General features: G+C 43.8%; 1 protein-coding gene across 11 annotated transcripts in view; it reads left to right on the forward strand.

Annotated features, from left to right (window-relative positions):
* Nucleotides 1-17747, forward strand: part of KTN1 (kinectin 1) — an 87681-nt gene that overhangs the window by 18495 nt on the left and 51439 nt on the right. For 10 of the 11 annotated variants that reach the window (XM_061998863.1, XM_061998861.1, XM_061998867.1 and 7 more), the window contains exons 2-4: nucleotides 10315-10866; nucleotides 12452-12589; nucleotides 15789-15956. In XM_061998863.1, the coding sequence (XP_061854847.1) occupies nucleotides 10344-10866; nucleotides 12452-12589; nucleotides 15789-15956 (829 nt within the window). In that variant the 5' untranslated portion in view covers nucleotides 10315-10343. The remainder of the gene's footprint in view (nucleotides 1-10314; nucleotides 10867-12451; nucleotides 12590-15788; nucleotides 15957-17747) is intronic. The other variant, XM_061998864.1, reaches the window with a different exon arrangement.

Genomic DNA, 17747 nt, shown 5'->3' on the forward strand with positions numbered 1-17747 from the left:
TGGTACGCTTCCAGCAGAGCTCATGCTGGGAAATGGAAAATACACAACTCCTCTTTGGGCTACAACTTTTTTTTCTTTCTTCCCCCTCTCCCAGGCACAGCTGAGCCTTGGTGGCAGCTGGCATACGTGTGGCAGTACTTTCTCCTGTTGGGAATGTTTAAAATACCCACTAGAATTTTCCCTTTCCACATACCAAAATATATTAATGTGCTCCTGCTTTGATTAGTCATTTCCGTTTCCTTTGTTCCTTTTGCAAGAGGGTAAAGGACTGCGGGCGCATACTTCAGTAAATCTTGCTTGGTTAAGAAGTCTGGAGCTAAACAGAATCTCCTGGGTTAACACCTGTCTTTATTGGCAGGTGTCTGTTCTCATCTGTTAAATTACACATTTAAGAATAAGTCTGGATAAAGTCACTTTTATGGTGTTGATACTAAAGAACATTTTTGTAGGGGAAAGAAATTTTAATATGGATGAGGTTAATACTCCTACCATGAATTTAATATATCCTTGCAGGAAAACTTCAGTGATGCATTGCTATAGGAAAATTTCCAAATTACCTCATCTATTTAGAGACTTCTTGTCTTCCTTTTGTGTTGTCACGTCCATGCACACGTACATCCCTCCTCCCCAAGTTCCTGTGAGACCTCATTCAATGTGGGCAGAAAGTTGGTGAAAGGACCAGCGTGACCCTATTAGTCTGTATGTGGCTTGGTTATAGGATAGTTTTGGCCATTGCTGCACCATCGGGGTGTGCAGGTACAAAGGTTAATGAATTCCACTCTGTAGACCTGCATAAACATTGCTCTGAGTGACTTCAAGACCGGATATGTTTTTGCTTCTCCATTGGTACTTGCTGTGTTGGTGAGAAATTTGGAGAAAAGCTTTAGCAGCAGATGGTCTAGAGTCCCACAGAACAAGTGGTAGGTTTAAAACTTCCTGTGTGTCTGGAGAAATGGAAGTGAGTAGGCTAAAATGTCATCTGACCAATATGGTTAAGGGCAAAGTTGAGTAAAAATTTGGAGAATCAAGCAATAGATTATTCAGACCTCTCCATAGGTATGTGCAAACTTCAGAAATACATCACCTAAAAAACTTCTGTCCTCGTTAGCAATCTGTTGTGATTTTCCTGTCATTCAGGTGTTGAGGGTGTCTGCTTTGCCCTGGATTCAAAGCATAGGACAGCTTGTGCCTGCCCAGGGGAGGTGAGGTAAGGCATGGGCAATGGTGCTGCTCCTGCCAGGCAGCCTGAGAAAACCAGGCTTTGTGAGGCTGTTCCAAGGCTCAGGGAGGTAATCACTTCTTCTGGGTTGCATAGGCAGATAATACAATTGAATCTTTTCCTTGACTACTTGCAGCTCTCCCGTGTAAAAAAATCTGGTTGTTTTTTTTTTTAATGAGCAGGAGCCTGCCAGTGTTCAAATGCCATTCATACTTTCACAGCAATCCAAGGGAAAACAAAGCTGGACTGAAGGCCTTTTCTTTTGTCTCTCTCTCTTCTTATTTTACTTTTATTTTTAAAAACATAAACAAGACTACACAATACAGGAATGTGTATTTAGATAGTTATATTTACTATGTATACTGGGATAAGGAAAAGTTTTCATTCCAGCTGTTTTTCCTTTGCAGATTGCTGTGAAAGTATGAGAGGAATTTGAGTGTTGAGACGCTACTGCTCATACCTGCTTTTGCCTGTTCTTCCCTGCTTCCAGAGACTGAATTGGATGTAAAGAGGTGAAAGGGCTGTAGCAGCTCCAAATATCCCAAGATATTATCTTCAGATATTATCCACCAGAGTGGATTCAACTGTGTAATTGCTGTGGGTGCTGTAGAGTGTTTTTTAATGAAGTTGAAGTAATAGGGCATGGCAAGGGTAGGTGCAGAAGTCTCAGTATAAATATGCTTAGCGCTACTACAACTTATTCCCGTGTCAGAAAAAAATAAAGCAATGTCACAGTAAGATAGCTTGATACCCTCATAGCCAAGACCGTTCACCTGGCCTTTTTTTTGGCAGCCAGTTTTGTGAATGCCATTGCATGTGGTTGTGTCAGCAGATGGAGCAGGGGACAGGATGGGTGACAGGTAGTGTTGTGACCTCAGCCAGAGGATATGTGGATGGTTGTACTGGTAATGCAAAACTCATCTGTTCTAGGAAAGGGTTCTGTGCTGGCTGCAAGAACCATGGCAAAACCCTGAGCAATCCAGGCCAGGATGTGCTGCACTTTGGCCCCCACCCCTCAACTTGGAGGCATGGTAGCTGCACTCTGAGGCTTTCTATGGATCCAAGAGGAAGATTATACTGTGAATGTATATTTATACAATAGACCACAACAAATGTCAACAGGCCTTTGTTGAGATGCATAGTAGCTTTAAACTTGTGTAAATGGCTTTTGTATGTGATAAACCTGAGCTGCTATGGGCTGACATCAACTTGGCTTGTACAAACCTCTACTAACATTCCAGACAGCTAATAGGAATAACAAAACAGGCATGGCCTGATTCCTCCCTCCCATCCAGGTGCTGGGCACAAACAGATTTCAGGTGTGGTTGTGCTTATTTAATGCTTCTGCCTGGCTGACTCAAGAGTCCTGGCTTAAGTCCATACTTGACTCCTGCCACTGGATGGGCTCATATGGCCAGAGACACTGTGATGCTCCAAAACTTCACAGTGTGTGGAACTGCTGCTCAGACTGGTAATCTAAACTCTATTTTGGCTATTCATCTGCTAGCTTTGTCTCTTATTTTTAGTATGTAAACCTGCATTACTACAGCCTAGGCAAAACCCCAAGTTCTAGCATTGCCTGCAAAGCCAGAACTAACAAGTTCATGTAGAGTTTATTGCAATGTACTGTTGTACCTTGAGCAAACCTGTGAAAGCCATTTGTTGCAGTGCAGCTGGGCAGTGCTGTGACGAGAACAGTGAGGGTTGTTTTTAATCAGATCTGGATTTGTTAGCTCTATCTGGCAGCTTTGGAGAAGTAGCAAGATTTGGTTGCTACCTGCCTTGCAGAGGCAGAGCCTCTGTGAGCTGCTGACATCTTTCTTTGCCTTAATGTCAGAGGATTGTTCATGCTGGTATGGCTACTTATGCAGTCTTGCTGTTGCACTATGCCTTCTGATATAAACAGAAAGTAAGAGATGTAATGGGGGATCTTCTGGCTGTCTGGAGCTGTTGTGTGAGTGACCTTGGCTGCTATCGCTGCCCGCTTGGGATGCGAGCGAAACCGCAAGCTGAGAAAATGGAACACAGATGGCAACCTTTAGTTTAGATTTTGCTGCTCTTTGGTCTTTTGGTGAGAAAATGCAGTGAACGTTTTTTTTCCCTTTGTATTTTGAGAACATTTCCCAGTTCCCTGTGAACAGAAGTGGGTGGTGACTGAAGAGCAAATATCAGATCTGGCCTCTGTTTGCAAGGAGAGGAGGGAAAGGGGAAATGCTTACCCAAAAGACAGTGAACTCTTCTTGGGTGTATAAATGCCTCTGAATAGTTTATGGTAATGTGGGCAGAGCATGTCTGTACATGAGCAGGTGAAGGAAGGAGCAGGGGAAGCCTCAGGGACTCCCTGAAGATAGTGATGGGGAAGACACAGACTTGCTGAGTAATGCTGAGAGCCCTGTCCAGGTGCAGTCCTCCCCTAGCTCTCTCCTGCTGGAGGAAAGAAACCTTTAATCCTTTACAGGCACTTTGGAAGAAGGTAGTGTGGAGATAATTGGTCTCCAAAGTCTGAAGGTAATAGATTTGTGTGTATTGGAAGTGAGCAATTTTAAGGGAAAACTTACAATTTCTGGAGTCTGGTGGGGCCGAGGAGAATTTCTTCTGTCATTGATGGGTGCCAGCTTTTATCCTAAATAACAACTCCTCCCTAACACCACAAGAAATATTTTGGCCTAGTAAGACTTTTCAGTCCTGAACAATATAGAATCATTTAGGTTGGAAAGGACCTTTAAGGTTGAGTCCAACTGTTCCCCCAGCACTGCCAGGGCCACTGCTAACCTTTATCTCTCTACCCCACAGCTGCAGAATCTTCCCAGGGATGGGGCTTCAACCATTGCCGGGGTCAGCCTGTGCCAGTGCTTGACAACCCTTTCAGGAAGAAATTGTTCTCAATCCCCAATCTAAACCTCTCTTGGTGCAACTCGATACTGTTTTCTCTTACCATATCATTTGTAGCTTGGGAAAAGCTGACCCCTGCTCCCTAGCTACAACCTCCTGTCAGGGAGTTGCCAAGAACAAGAAGGTCTCTCCTCAGCTGCTCCCCATCACACTTGTGCTCCAGCCCCTTCCCCAACTCTGCTGCCCAGCCCTGGACACACTACAGCCCCTCCGTGTCCCTCTGGCAGTGAGGGGTCCAACACTGAACACAGCACTCAAGCTGCAGCCTCACCAGGGCCCAGCACAGGGGGACAATCACTGCCCTGGGCCTGCTGCCACACTAGTGCTGGTATCAGTGTCTTTGTACTTATGCTTTGGTGAAGCCCATGGGTTGCTGGTGTGACAGGGTCTGTTCAGTTTTGGAGCACTTGGTTAAGCTGCTGGGCAGGAGAATGGAGCATGTTGTTTTAGCCCATTCCTCGCTCTGTCCTAGCAACTGTTTGTGCACACTTTTATCCTTGGATGAATGTGAGGTTGCTTGTTCCACTTTCACTGGTGCTAATTCCAGCTCTGGGCTTTATCCACAGCCCAGGTGGTTTCAGGGCGTCAGCTGCTGTGCAATGAATCCGTACTGTGCCTTATCTTGTATGAACTTGCCTGGACAGTCAGGCTTGGGGGAGGGGGGAAAACCTCCTTCGTGCTGGCAGCAAACCTTTGCAGGAGATAACGGGGTGATCACTGCTGACAGTGCTTGGACAAGGTCATCTGTGAGATAGTGATGGCAGTGTCATGTAGCAGTATTCTGCTCTCAGCTTCCTCTTAGCATCACTTCTGCATTTTGTCAGGTGTGAGCTCTAAGACTGTATTAAAAAAATCCCTTAAAAGTATAGACTTATATTGAAGCACAGCTACTCGTTTCTGGAATTTAATAAATAGGGTGTCTGTGTTAACTAACATCAAGGAACTGAGAGCAGACAGAGCCCAACAGATGGTGCAAACAGCGGCAGGTTTGGAATGGAAAATATTTACCTAGAGGGTATTTGAAGTGCTGAGATTGTGCTCTGCAAGTGGCTTAATTGTATCAGCATAATCATGTGAAGAGCAAGATTTATCGACAAGTCTCATTCTCCTCTTGCTGTTAGCAGTATGTAGGGGGTGACAAGCACTGCAGAGCTTCCTTCCCAGAGAAGAGTAACTTCAATACGTGAGGAGCTCATTTGGAGTGTCTGCAGCTTACCTATGTGGCTGTATAAATTATGCTGTCACACCAAGTATTTAAATGAAAGAGCTTGAACTGCTGTTGATTATGTGGCCTATGAGAAAATTGTTTGGGATCTTCCTGTGAGCTGTGCCTCTTTCCTTACATAGGTGGCAGGTGAGATTTATAGGTAATATATTTCCTGTCTTGGTGGTCAGATGTAGCTGGGTCTTCTCTGGTGTTCACTGAGCAGTGTGGTTTTTGGGAATGGGTAACCCTTGAAAGGGAAGGATTAGGGGAGTGTTGGGGGGGGATAGTTTTCTCAGTGACATACAGGGCTGCTTAAAAAACTTAAACCAAGCCAACCAAAGTTTGAACTCTGCAATTTTTTCTTATAGTGTAGCAATGCAGATGTTAAATGAACTGCCTTTATGTTTTCCTGGCAGTCCTCCTTCCTGGAGCTTGAGACCTGTAGTGCTTTAGTTAATGCTCATGAACACAGTCACAGAGAGCTGGTTACTCCCACTGTATGGATGAGGAATAGACATGGAGTGGCTAAACATCATGTTTAATATTGTAGTTACAGCAGATGTGGGTTTAGTTGCCTCATCTAGCTCAAGTTCCTGGACATCCTTTCCCAAATAGCTCTTGGGAAGATGAGCTTGGGAGCGAAGGTGTTTCCAAGAGGATCCTCTTTGCAGCTGACTGATGCAGAGTGTGTTGCCAACTCTCTGCAGATTAAGGAAAAAATACTATTATTTATTTGAGGAATTAATTGAACCACAGATACTCCTTGCTGTGTTCCTAGTGCCTGTTCAGTGTGAGTTTTCTTTTAGTCCTCTTACCAGCTTGACAAAATCCTAGGGAAAATACCCCAATTAAAGGAATTGTTGCTGTAGCGAAGTCATACGTGGTATCTCTTAAACTGATTAGTATTTAAAAAAAGATCACCTTGATACCTATATTTTTTCCCCCTTTAATATTAGTTTTTCAAGGAGGCATGAATCTCTGGAGATTATGTGCCTCTTGGGAGTCCAGCATTTCGAGAAGCCGTGTTTCTAACATGCTGGGTCTAAGCTACAAGTGACTCATGAGCCAGATGAAGCCATAATTTATTTTTGTCTTCTCAAGTAAGCTAATCCCCTGGACCCAAACTGAATGAATATCCTGTGAAATGTGGTAGCTGTGCAGAGTGAAACTTGAGATTTAAATGCAAAAAATGAAGGGTGTGTTACCAGATTCGGGGCAGTGTTAACTGGCAGAGGAAGTCAGGTGCAAACAATAGTACTGGACAGAAACGGCTATTTTCTGTGGCATGGGCTCTGTTTAGAGGAACAAAAGTGCAATTCTTTTGTTGAAGGCAGGGTGGGAACAGTAACTAAGTCTGTGTGCAGGCTGGGACAGATGCAGTTTGTTCCCCTTTTTCAGAATGACTAAAAGGATGTTGTGAGTTCTTGAATTTACGAATGAGATGGGAGCGTGTCTGCAAGTGGGGAGCCTGGCACGGGACTGGGACAGCCAAGTGCTAAGAAACGTGCCTGATTAATATCTGGTTAAAAATCAAATATGGATGAAAGGGGAGTATTTAACAAAATACCTTGAGATTTAAACATAGCTGAAGTATGTGCCTCCTGTTGGCAGTAGTGAGGGGGTGTGTACGTGTGATTTCTGCTGGGTGTGCCTTGCCTGGGAATTGCAGCTTTGAGTGGGTAGAGGACTGATGCAGCTGCCCCAGAAAGAAGTTTGAGGGAGGGCTGAGAGTGATAAAAGTCCCCTTGCAGCGTTGCTGGGGAGGGGAAATAATTTTTTTGATGAGGCTGTCTCGTGTTTCCGTAGCTTGTGAGCCAGAACACTGCCTGGTTACCCTGTGGCAAGGATGCCCCTTTACAAAGGTATCTTGACAAGGGGCGGATGGTGAAGGATGTCATCTTGTCATTCTGCATATAAGCCAGCAGCAATGCTATCCCTCTAGAAGTGATTTGTAAATGCCTTTGCACATGCTGGGCTGAAACGGCTCTTGTTCGCTGTTCCTGGGTGTGCTTAATCCACTCTAGTTACATCTTGAGGCTTTTACTTGTGGGTTGTGGTTGCTTGTTTTTTTTTTTTTTTAGCTCTGCATCCATGTGCAAGGCTGGATTTGTGTATGTGAGATGCCCCACTGGACTTGGGAGATCAAATCTGGTGCCTCTGATTGTGGTATTGGGGGTGGAAGTGTTCATTTGGCTCACACTCAGCTTCTTTCTGATGAGGGAGGGGAGGACAGGAGCAGCGACTGAGTTGTTGAGGCTCTGAAACTTGTCACTGTGATGCTGTGCTCTGGGTCTGGTGTAGAGTGCAAATGATCCTTTTGCACAAGCAGAGGGAAGTGCAGGGAGGGGAGAACAGGGTGGTGGATGGGAGGCTTGGCAGAGCTGGCTTTGCTCAGCTAGCTCCAAGATCATACCTCATCTAGTCCAGTACATATTCCCCACTCGGACTAGCTGTTCTAATAATTATGGATTTATGACTCCTCTTGAAGCAGCTGGAGCTTTTAAATGTGTCTAGCCTCTGATCTCAAAGCAACCATCATTTTCTGCTTATACTTGGTTTTCTGCCTTGATGACCGTTGTGCCTCCTGACACCTAGTGTCTTGAACTTCTACAATGTGTGTTTTTCTGAGCATATGATTTGACCTTAGCCTCTGGTGTTGGCTGCTAGGAAATGTGTAGGAATGGCTGCAGAATGTGAGCATCCTGGCTTGCCTTGGAGCAACTGGATGTATTTATGACCAGCTGATTGCTTGTGTGTCAGTGAGGTGGGCTGTTCTGGGCTTGTAGTGGATAGATATTGTAATTGTTGCAGTAATGTATTGTAATGATCAACTTAATTACACTTGTGAAAAATCTGCGTAATTACATATTTACTTTGGAGATGAACTTCTCCCATCAGCAGTCAATGTTGACTTTGGCTCAGACAAATTTTCAAGATCTGCTTCCTTCAACAGATGACTAATATTAGATCACTTAGTGCAAGCTGGTTTTATCAAGTAGCTGTAACTAATAATTTTGAAAGCTCCAGCTTAGTTTCAGGTATCTGTGCTTTTTCTCCCTGAAAGACAAGTTTTTCCTCCTGTCCCTCCCAGCTCCTCTGAAACTTTGTGTGCTGGATAGAATTCTAGACGTGGGCCTGTTCAGTGGCCTGTGTGCATGTAGAGAATAAAATACAAACTGGGTGGAGTCTTAATGATAAAACAGAGGTTGAATAATTAGTCCATTGAAATGTTAGTCTTTTATTGGAATAACTTAATAGCCAAATTCCTACTCCTTGCTTTCTGTGCTGCTCAATACATGGTACAAATATATTACCACAGTGACTCCCCTCTGACCAGAAGCTATTAGATGTAATAACTCTTTCTTCCAAACCAAACTCTTGCCAATGTGTCAGGATGACAAGCCCAGTGTACAATAGCAGCTTTCAGCACAGCCAGGAATTGAGGTAAAACAACCTTAAATGTAATACTGTTTGGTATTTATAGAGTAATCCTCTACCCAGAAGCAAGGAGAGCCAGTTCTCTCTCTGCACCATGCAATTCCACGTGCAATTTCTTCCCTTTGCCCTTGGTAGGCACATCTATTTTGTTTTTTGAAGTGGCAATGGAAATCCTCCAAACAATATTGCTTGGAGTGTGAGGGACAGTACTCCCTACTGTTTTTGTTGTCAGCTCACTTATACCTAAGCCTGTATGAAGCTCTCATCCTCAAGTTGGTTGAGGAGAAGCAAAAGGGCAGACGGATATATAACTATGCCTAGTCACTAACAGTACAAGGTTCCACAAGGGGTATTGGGGACCTTGGCATGTTTTGACTGTGTTGGGGGATGCCACAGGTGAGCAGTGGCTGCAGTGGTGACAAAGATGGAGACAAACAATCAGGGTTATATCCCTTGCCTTTCATTCCCAAGAGAATGGCTCTCCCAAGGGACAGTTGAGTTGAAGAGTCCCCTTGTGTAGAGGAAAACACGTACTTTTCTGTGGTGGCTTTTAAACCGAGTTGGTGAATCAGGAATTGCACCTGCTTAGTTAGTTTTGGTTGTGTTTTTCAAGGGTTGTTGTTTTTTTATTCCCTTGGAACAAACAGTCTGGAGAGGGTTTGAATTCTTCCTACAAAAATCCAGGTCTGCTTGTAGTGGTCAGTTGTGAAATGGGAAAATTGATCTTGGCCCCTAAATTAGATTTTTAGGTTCAACCTGACTTTTTTTTTTTTTTTTTTAACTCCTTGACTCCTGCTTCAAAAAGTAATACTCTGAGCATAAATAATGTGTTCAGCAAATTGTCCTGGAGTCATCTGGTCTGTTAGTACCCTGGAAGTTGTACACTATTACATGCACAAGATGAATAACAGATCGTCTTGTTTTCCTGTAGATGCATGGAATTATGAATTCATGAGTTCAAAGCCAAACTTAGACTTCAAAAAGCAGAGTTGAGAATACCTGGTTCTTTATGGTAGACTAAAATTTAGGACTCTGTCCCTTCTGTTCCTCATTCCACTTCTGAAGCTGGCGTGAATCTGGGAACAAGAGGAAGTTGAAATTTAACTCCCACTTGCCAAGATAAAAATCTTAATTCATTATGCTTGATTTATGGCAATAGAAGTTATGCTCTGCACGTACTGGCCTTAATTCCCAGCCTCTAAAAATGCTGTCTCATGTGTTTCTGAAATGAAAAGCTTTAACTTTATGAAATTCACTTGGAAAGGGAGAATGAGGGAGGTGTAGAAAACTAAGGAAAGAGAACTACTCTCTTCCAAAATCATTAGTCTTGCAGTCTACCTTTCCTTCCCATCCAGGCTAATGACTTGGAAGCAAATGGTAAATGATTACAGAAGTTGTTCTGTGGTTGATATGGTTTGGTAATTTTATTAAAGCTGTTTTAAGACTTCTGTAAAACAATGAAAAAGCTTTTTTTATTATTATAGTTGGTAGGGAAAATAATAATTGAGGAAAATGTGTTCAAACACTAATGTTTCTTTCTTTTCTTTTTCCACAACAGGTTTTTAAATAAAGCTAAGAAAAAGCACAATGGATTCTTACAAGTCGACCTACTTTATGATCATCATTCCTTCTGTGGTTATGACAGTCATCTGCCTCTTCTTCTGGTTTTTCATGAGGGAAACTTTATATGATGAAGTCCTTGCAAAACAGAAAAAGGACCTAAAGTTTCAACCTACCAAGACTGATAAAAAGAAAACAGAGAAGAAGAAGAACAAGAAGAAAGAAGCTCAGAATGGGAACATCCATGAGTCTGACTCTGAAAGTACACCTCGGGACTTCAAGCTCTCTGACGCCCTGGGTACAGATGAAGAGCACATTGCTCCTGCTCCCGTGAGTGTGACTGAAGCATCTACAGGTGTTAGAGAACGGAAGAAGGAGGAGAAGAAGCATAAGGTCGTCCAGGATAATCATATAACTAAGGAATCGGAAGGATCCAAGTCTTCAGGCAAGAAAGTAGATCCAGTCCCTGTTAAAAAAGAGCCCACTCCACCATCCGAACCAGCAGCATCTAAGAAGAAGTCTGGGCAGAAGAAGCAGAAAAATGGAATGGGTATCTGATGTTGCATATGCTTCTTGCACAGAACGCCAAAACCGTGTTCTGCTTTTTGCAAGGCCACAGAGTGTGCCTCTCACAACTGTTCTGCCTGATCTCTATAGGCAAAGCTCACTTCTAAACTTTTCCTTTTTTATGAGCTACTGCTTTTCTCCCTCCGTTTTTCATCTGGCAGCAATGCCCTGGTTTTCCTCCTCCTGTCCTTGCATTCTTTTACTAAAGATTGTTGAGTGAAACAGAGTAGATCATGTTTCTGCTTTGCTCTGTGGTTTGGCTACTTTGCTTTCAAGCTGTCAACATTTTGGTTACCTGAAAGAAGTAATGAGATATTTGCTGTATGCATTGTGGTGTCAGGCTATGAGAAAGTGGAGTCCTAAGAAGTGGTTTCTCTGGTAAGGAAGGGCGTCTAGAGAAGCCTCATAGGTGACTGCAAAATAAATCACTGTTTAAGTGCAGACTTAATGCACAGAGAGATGTTTGGTGGCTGTTTCGTGGAAAGAGGCACTTATGGCTGCTTCCCACCTGCTACAATTCTATAACTGAATTGAACTGATGCTAAAATGAAACCAATCCAGCTGTTGTAGCTAGAATATCTAACCTAGAACAGGCTGAAAACTGTAGACAGAATTGGCTGTGGCTGTCTTGACCATATCCTCAGCAGAAGTCAACATGTGTCTGTGGTTATCTGACTGTGAATAGAAGTTAAAGAAAAAATACACCCAAGTTTCAGAAATAAGTTAAGGTATTTGCAGATCACCTCTTGAGATGCAGGTGTTACAGGTTTGCTGCAGGGAGTGAGGAAAAAGAATGACATTGCTGCTTGATGTGATGGATGTTTTCTTTTTCTAAAAAAAGGGAGAAAAAAGACCCACCCACTACCAATAAAAAAAGGATCAAATCTTGTTTGTGGGTGTTCTCCAAAAATCTCTGTGGCATGGTTAAAATGTGGTCTGCAAGCACTGCTCTGAGGGCAGCCACAACTAACTCTTATCCTTGATTACGGGAGCTAACACCATAACCTTGTATTGTGTGTGTCAGCTCTGACAAGAATATTACATAGCACAGTCTACCCCAAAAGGTAAAATCATCTCCTCACTAGAAACAACTCTAAAAAAGAACAATTCCCTAATATGAAACACTTATTTTCTGCTTCTCACAGTCCCGGTAGCTGTTGGGGGTGTGTGAGTGTAATATACCCGAGTGGGTTCATGGAGGGGGGAATAAAATACTTCCTGCAAATGTGAAACTAACATGGGTTACATGTGCTGTCTGCTCTGTCACAGTAAAACCTAGAATGGATTTGTTAAAGTGTTCCTTGCCTTGCCATATGTTCTGCTTGAAGATAAGAGATCCTGTCTGCCAAAAATCTAGGTGTTGTGGCTCGAGATTCTGCTAAATCTTTCTATTACGTTGAGATTTCTGGTCTAGCAAGTGTGCATGTGTGTGGATAACTTTGTGTTCTGATTGAAAATACATGGCTTTCTCTTTTCTGGAATGAACTTTGGTTATTACACATTTACTGGTTTAAAAGTGATGCTGAGAATATACAGAAGAGCATATTGTCTTTAATTGTCTGTTGCAGATGATAAAGATACTAAGACTGATTCTGTTGTATCTCCTGCCAAAAAGCAAGACCCAGTGCTACTTCATCAGGAGATAAAACAAGAAAATGTATCAGGAAAGAAGAAAGTCTCTGCAAAGAAGCAGAAAGTTGATAATGGTAAGAATACAGACTGTGACTTAGTTCAGATAACCCTGACTGTTAAACCTGTTTGCCATTCATACTGAAGTTTCTCTTCTACAAGTTTCCCTTCCAAAAACTTTTCAATTTGAAAATCAGGAATTTCAGGTAGGAAAGGTTGTTCAACCTGAGATAGTATTTTATTTTATGACACTATTTTATTTTATGACTACCTGGTACCACTGAACAGGGGATGATGCTGTGAACCTTTCTTAGCTCTGCTGGATCCCTACATCCGTACTTGAAGAGTAGTGTATTGATATAGAGCTTGCTCAGCTTGTACTCTGAGATTGCTCTGAGAAAGGCATGTCTGGAACTGCTGCAGACATCTGTCCCAAACAAGACTGCAGTTTTTTTAGCTGGTTACTTTGACCACATTCCTCTCATTTTGTTAGCTTGTCCTTTTGTTAGCTAGCTGTTGCTCCAGCATAAAATGTTCATCTTTGCTGTCAAGGCCTTTACTGTTTGTCATCCTTTGTCTTCTGCCAAGATGCTGTTTCTAGTCTCCTCTTGGCTCAGTGTGCCTCTGTGTTTGGTTTTTTTTTTTACGAGTGCCATTATGCCTGTAACTTTTGAGAAGAGTGTGACCATGAAGTTCTATGAGGCCGCCTTGTCAGCTTCTCAAAACTCTTCTTTACTGGGACAGCCATGAAGAAGTTGGCATCTGGTGGACTTGCTCCTGGAGTAGACAATGTTGGTTGCTCTTTTCTTTATACTGTAATCAGTTCATCAGAGTCCAAATCAGTTGTGGGCACTGGTCAGAGCAGATTAGTATAGAGTTCTTGTGTGTTATAACAACTGAAAAACTTTAAAATGATTCCTGAGAGAAACTTACTGATGAGGAACCAAGGATGTGGATTGATGGGCAGAAGCCAGTTGTAGGATGTTTAACAAGGCGACGTACTGGGTCCTGCACTTGGGTCACAACAATGCCAAGCAGTGCTACAAGCTGGGCAGAGGGGCTGGAAAGCTGCACAGAGGAAAGGACATGGGATTATTTTATTGACAGCTGCCTGAATATAAGCCAGCAGTGTGCCCAGATGGCCAAGGCGGCCGGTGGCATCCTGGCTTGTTTCAGAAATAGTGTGACCAGCAGGACCAGAGAAGTGACTGTTCTAATGTACTGGGCACTGCTGAGACTGAACCTCAGGTGCTGTGTTCAGTGTTGGGCCCCTCACTGCCAGAGGGACACTGGAGCGTGTCCAGAGCTTGGCAGTGGAGCTGGGGAAGGGGCTGGAGCACAAGTGTGATGGGGAGCAGCTGAGGGAGCTGGGGCTGTTCAGCCTGGAGAAGAGGAGGCTGAGGGGAGACGTGAGTACTCTCTGCAACTCCGTGACAGGAGATGGGGGTCAGTCTGCTCTAAGTAATGAGTGATGGGACAAGAGGAAACGGCCTCAAGTTGCCCTAGGGGAGGTTTAGATCGGAGATTAGAAATTAGGAAGAACTTTTTCCCTGAGAGGGTTGTCAGCCCCTATGCCAGGCTGCTCAGGGAGGTAGGGGAGTCCCCATCCCTGGAGCTATTGCAGAGCTGTGGAGCTGAGGTGCTGAGGGCCATGGGTTAGTGGTGGGCTGGGCAGGGTGAGGGGAGGGTTGGACTCCATGAGCCTATAGGTCTTTTCTTTTTATGGTCTTTGCCTTTTATGGACATGATTGTGCTTTTCCTGATGCATCTATTGCCATTTTATGGATCACAAACTCTGTCTGTGAGTGGCACATAAGTGTCAGTACCAGCTCAGACAGCATTAAAGCTAAGCTATCAGTGCTACATGGAAATAGCTCATACTTTATTTGAATGCAAACTGTTTTCTTTTAAAGCCACCTCTCCAAAGTGATAAGAGTGAAAATGAGCTGTGGTGGGGTCCCCATTAGCCAAGACAGTACTATGGGGAATTCACATGTTTCTGACTCTGTAAAATGTCTCATTGATATTAAATAGATTTTGAAAGAAGAGTAATAAAATGAGGAGGTGAAACTAAAAAGAGAGGAGTGGAAAAGGTGAGGATGGTAACTGGATAAGGTGGTGGATGTTTCTGCTAGATGAGAGCTCTCCTGACTTCTGAGCTTGCAGTATACCTGCAGGTATTTGCTCATTGATTAGTGGAAAGGATCTAGCAGATGACACAAAAGATCCACCTGGCCTATTCTACTCCTTAAAAGCAGCCAGAATACAGAAGGTTTTTATAACTGGCAGCCAGGAATGCATATTAATCTTGCACAGATGCCTGAAACCTTCATCCCACCCAATTCCTCCTCTCTCCAGTCTACCACTTAGCATCTGTTGTCCATCAGCTCTTTAGTCTGGGCTGCTTGTTCAGTGAGCTTTCCTGCTGTGGGGCATGGCTCTGTGCACAGCACCCTGCATACTTCAGACAATGTGGACCAGCAGCTAAGGAGCTGGGAAGGCAGCAAATCCAGCTCTGTTGCTGGCTGTATTTGTTGCCCCTGGTCTGTTGCTCTTCCTCTCCCCTCCTCTGCTCTTGTCCCAGCAGCACAGACCAAAAAGCAATCTGGACAGAGGCTGAGCCTCACTGTGTATGTACAATGCTGTGTAAATGGAGGCCTGAGGTCAGTCAGTACCTCTGGCTACCTCTCTAAATATTCAGTGATGCCTAAATCTGCTGTAACAGGTGGGAGATCTTTATTAGGTGCAGTTGAGTCTGTATGTGAAATAAGCTTGATTGCTGTCCCTACTATGTGTTCTGCCTAAATGGCTTAGTTCATAGGTGATGCAAGCTGGGTGAAAATGCTGGCAGTAAGTTACCAGCTTTCAACAGAGTAGGGACAAAGTGTGCACTCATTTTTCAGGGTTGCTGAATCATTTTTATGCAGCCACAAGTAGACCAGTCTCATTGATGCTGTGTGCAACTTTCTGATGGAAGTGAAATGAAAGTCAAAATGTAAATAAAGCTTCTTCTCTGCCACTGTTTAAAATGCTAAAAGGCAGCTTTTGAAACAGAAATTTAATTGAAGCTATTAAATTACTGTGTATTAGAAACTCTTATTTAATGAACCTAGCTGAAGAGCTTTAATGAGCTAAGCTGTGAAGGATAATAGAAATAGAGGGTATAACTAACTATTGAGGTTGGAGATGCTTTAATCCAGTTCTCTAATATTTTCTAAAAATGATGGTGTTAATTATTGCAGAGTTTTAACCCATCCTATGGACTTTCAATTACAGTTTTGGTGGATGAACCTCTTATTCAAGCAACCACTTATATTCCTTTGATGGATAATTCTGACACAGGCACTTTGGAAAAGCGAGGAACGGTTGAGGGAGCAAAACAAAACGTGAATGAAGGGATCCAGAAGAGCAGTGGCAAGAAAGTGAAGAATGAAACAGATAAAGGTAAGAAACCAATAATGCAGTGGCATAGTCTGCTTGCAAACCTGAACAGGGAAAATGTACTGTGTATGAGGGGAGGGTGATCCTCTTATTTGCTAGGAAGACGTGTTTTGAGGAAAACATTTGTGACTGCAGGACACGGTTTGTTCTTGTTAGTGCTCAATTCTCCCCTGTCTTTGGCAGCATTGAAGGGCTTTACGTCATCTGAATCCCTTTAATGCTGACTGTAGGCTTTTGTGTCCTCACAGTGAGCAAATGAGTGATAGCAGACCACACAGATGCATGTGAGCTAGTTTTACAGTAGGTATTTCAGGCATCACTAACAGCTTTCAGCATGGGTTGTTGGAGTCTGCTTGAGACTGGGACTGCAGCCTGTGTGCTTTTGGGCTGGTCATCAGTCTAGCTGGGACTGACCAGCCAGTGTGTATCTGAGTGTTACCTGGAGCAAACTGCTGGTAGAGATTTCTGTCAGTTTCCAGGAAGACTTTAAATTTTGCTTTCAATGTAGTTGGAATTGGTTGGGGCAGGAGAGCTTCCATCATGCCCTCCCATGGAGGCCTGGAGTGGTTTATCAGCATTGTGTCTCACCGTGAAACTGTGAATAGGCCACCGATCTGCTCAAAGCAGGCCAGACTTACTGAGCTGTGAGATGAGACCCTCAAGTTTGTGGGCAGCCAGAGAGAAGCCAAGTGACTGAGCAGTTATTCCCTGCTCAGGGTTGTGCAGAAGGCTGACTCTCCAACACTATCTGCCTGGTCACTCACTGCACTCTTTAGAACGTCTCTTTTATAGAGGGGAAACTCTGTGGTATCTAGATTGGATTCCCACTTGCCTAAGGCTCATCTTGTGCTTCCACCTCAATGACTGCATATTACTGCTCTGCAGCATCACAGCCTCTCATGTGCACCCGTCCCTTCTCATTTCCTTTGCAAGCTGTGACCTTCTAAGTGAGCTCCTAATTCTTCTGTGTCAGCTGGGATTTGCCCTCCCAATATAGAAATCTTCCCCTATTCTAATTGTAAGCTTCTTGGGTGCAAGGGCAAGGTCTTCCTGTCTTTAGGGAGCAGAGGCCTCAGGCTGGTCCAGGCCTAGCTGCTTTAGAGGCCTGGCTAGATGGACTGTGATCTCAGGATTTTGACATATTCCTATGTGCTCATTTCAGCTGGAGTAGAGTTAGTTTTCTTCTCAGTAGCTACCATGGGTTGACGTTTTGAGTTTTTGCAGAAAAGTGTTGATAACACAGGAATGTTTTTAGTTGCTGTTGAGCAGTGCAAACACAGAGTCAAGGCCTTTTCTGTTCCTCACTCCAGCAGTGGGGAGGCTGGGGTTGCACAAGAAGCTGGAAGGGGACATAGCTGAGACAGCTGACCCCAACTAACCCAAAGGATATCCCAGACCATATGATGTTATGCTCAGCATATAAAACTGGGGGGGAAATGAATTGTGTGCAGGGGGATTGTTTAGAGTGATTGTCTTCCCAAGTCACCATTAGTCCCGATGAAGCCCTACTTTCCTGGAGGTGGCTGAGCACCTGTCTACCTGTGGGAAGTGGGGAAGGAATTCCTTGGTTTTCTTTTGCTTTATCTGTTTTATCTCCACCCACAAGTTTTCTTGCTTTTGGATTCTCTTCCCCCACCCCACTGGGGCAGAGTGAGTGTCTGTGTGGTGCTTAGTTGCTGCCTGGGGTTAAACCATGACAGCCTGGTAGTGCCATCACTGATGATGTCAGTGCAGCAATAATGTGATCTGAAGTCTGTGGCCAAGATTAGGCTGGATTTAGGACTAGGAGAGAGT

Source organism: Colius striatus, chromosome 6 (genome assembly GCF_028858725.1).
Source record: "Colius striatus isolate bColStr4 chromosome 6, bColStr4.1.hap1, whole genome shotgun sequence".
Taxonomy (NCBI): Eukaryota; Metazoa; Chordata; class Aves; order Coliiformes; family Coliidae; genus Colius; species Colius striatus.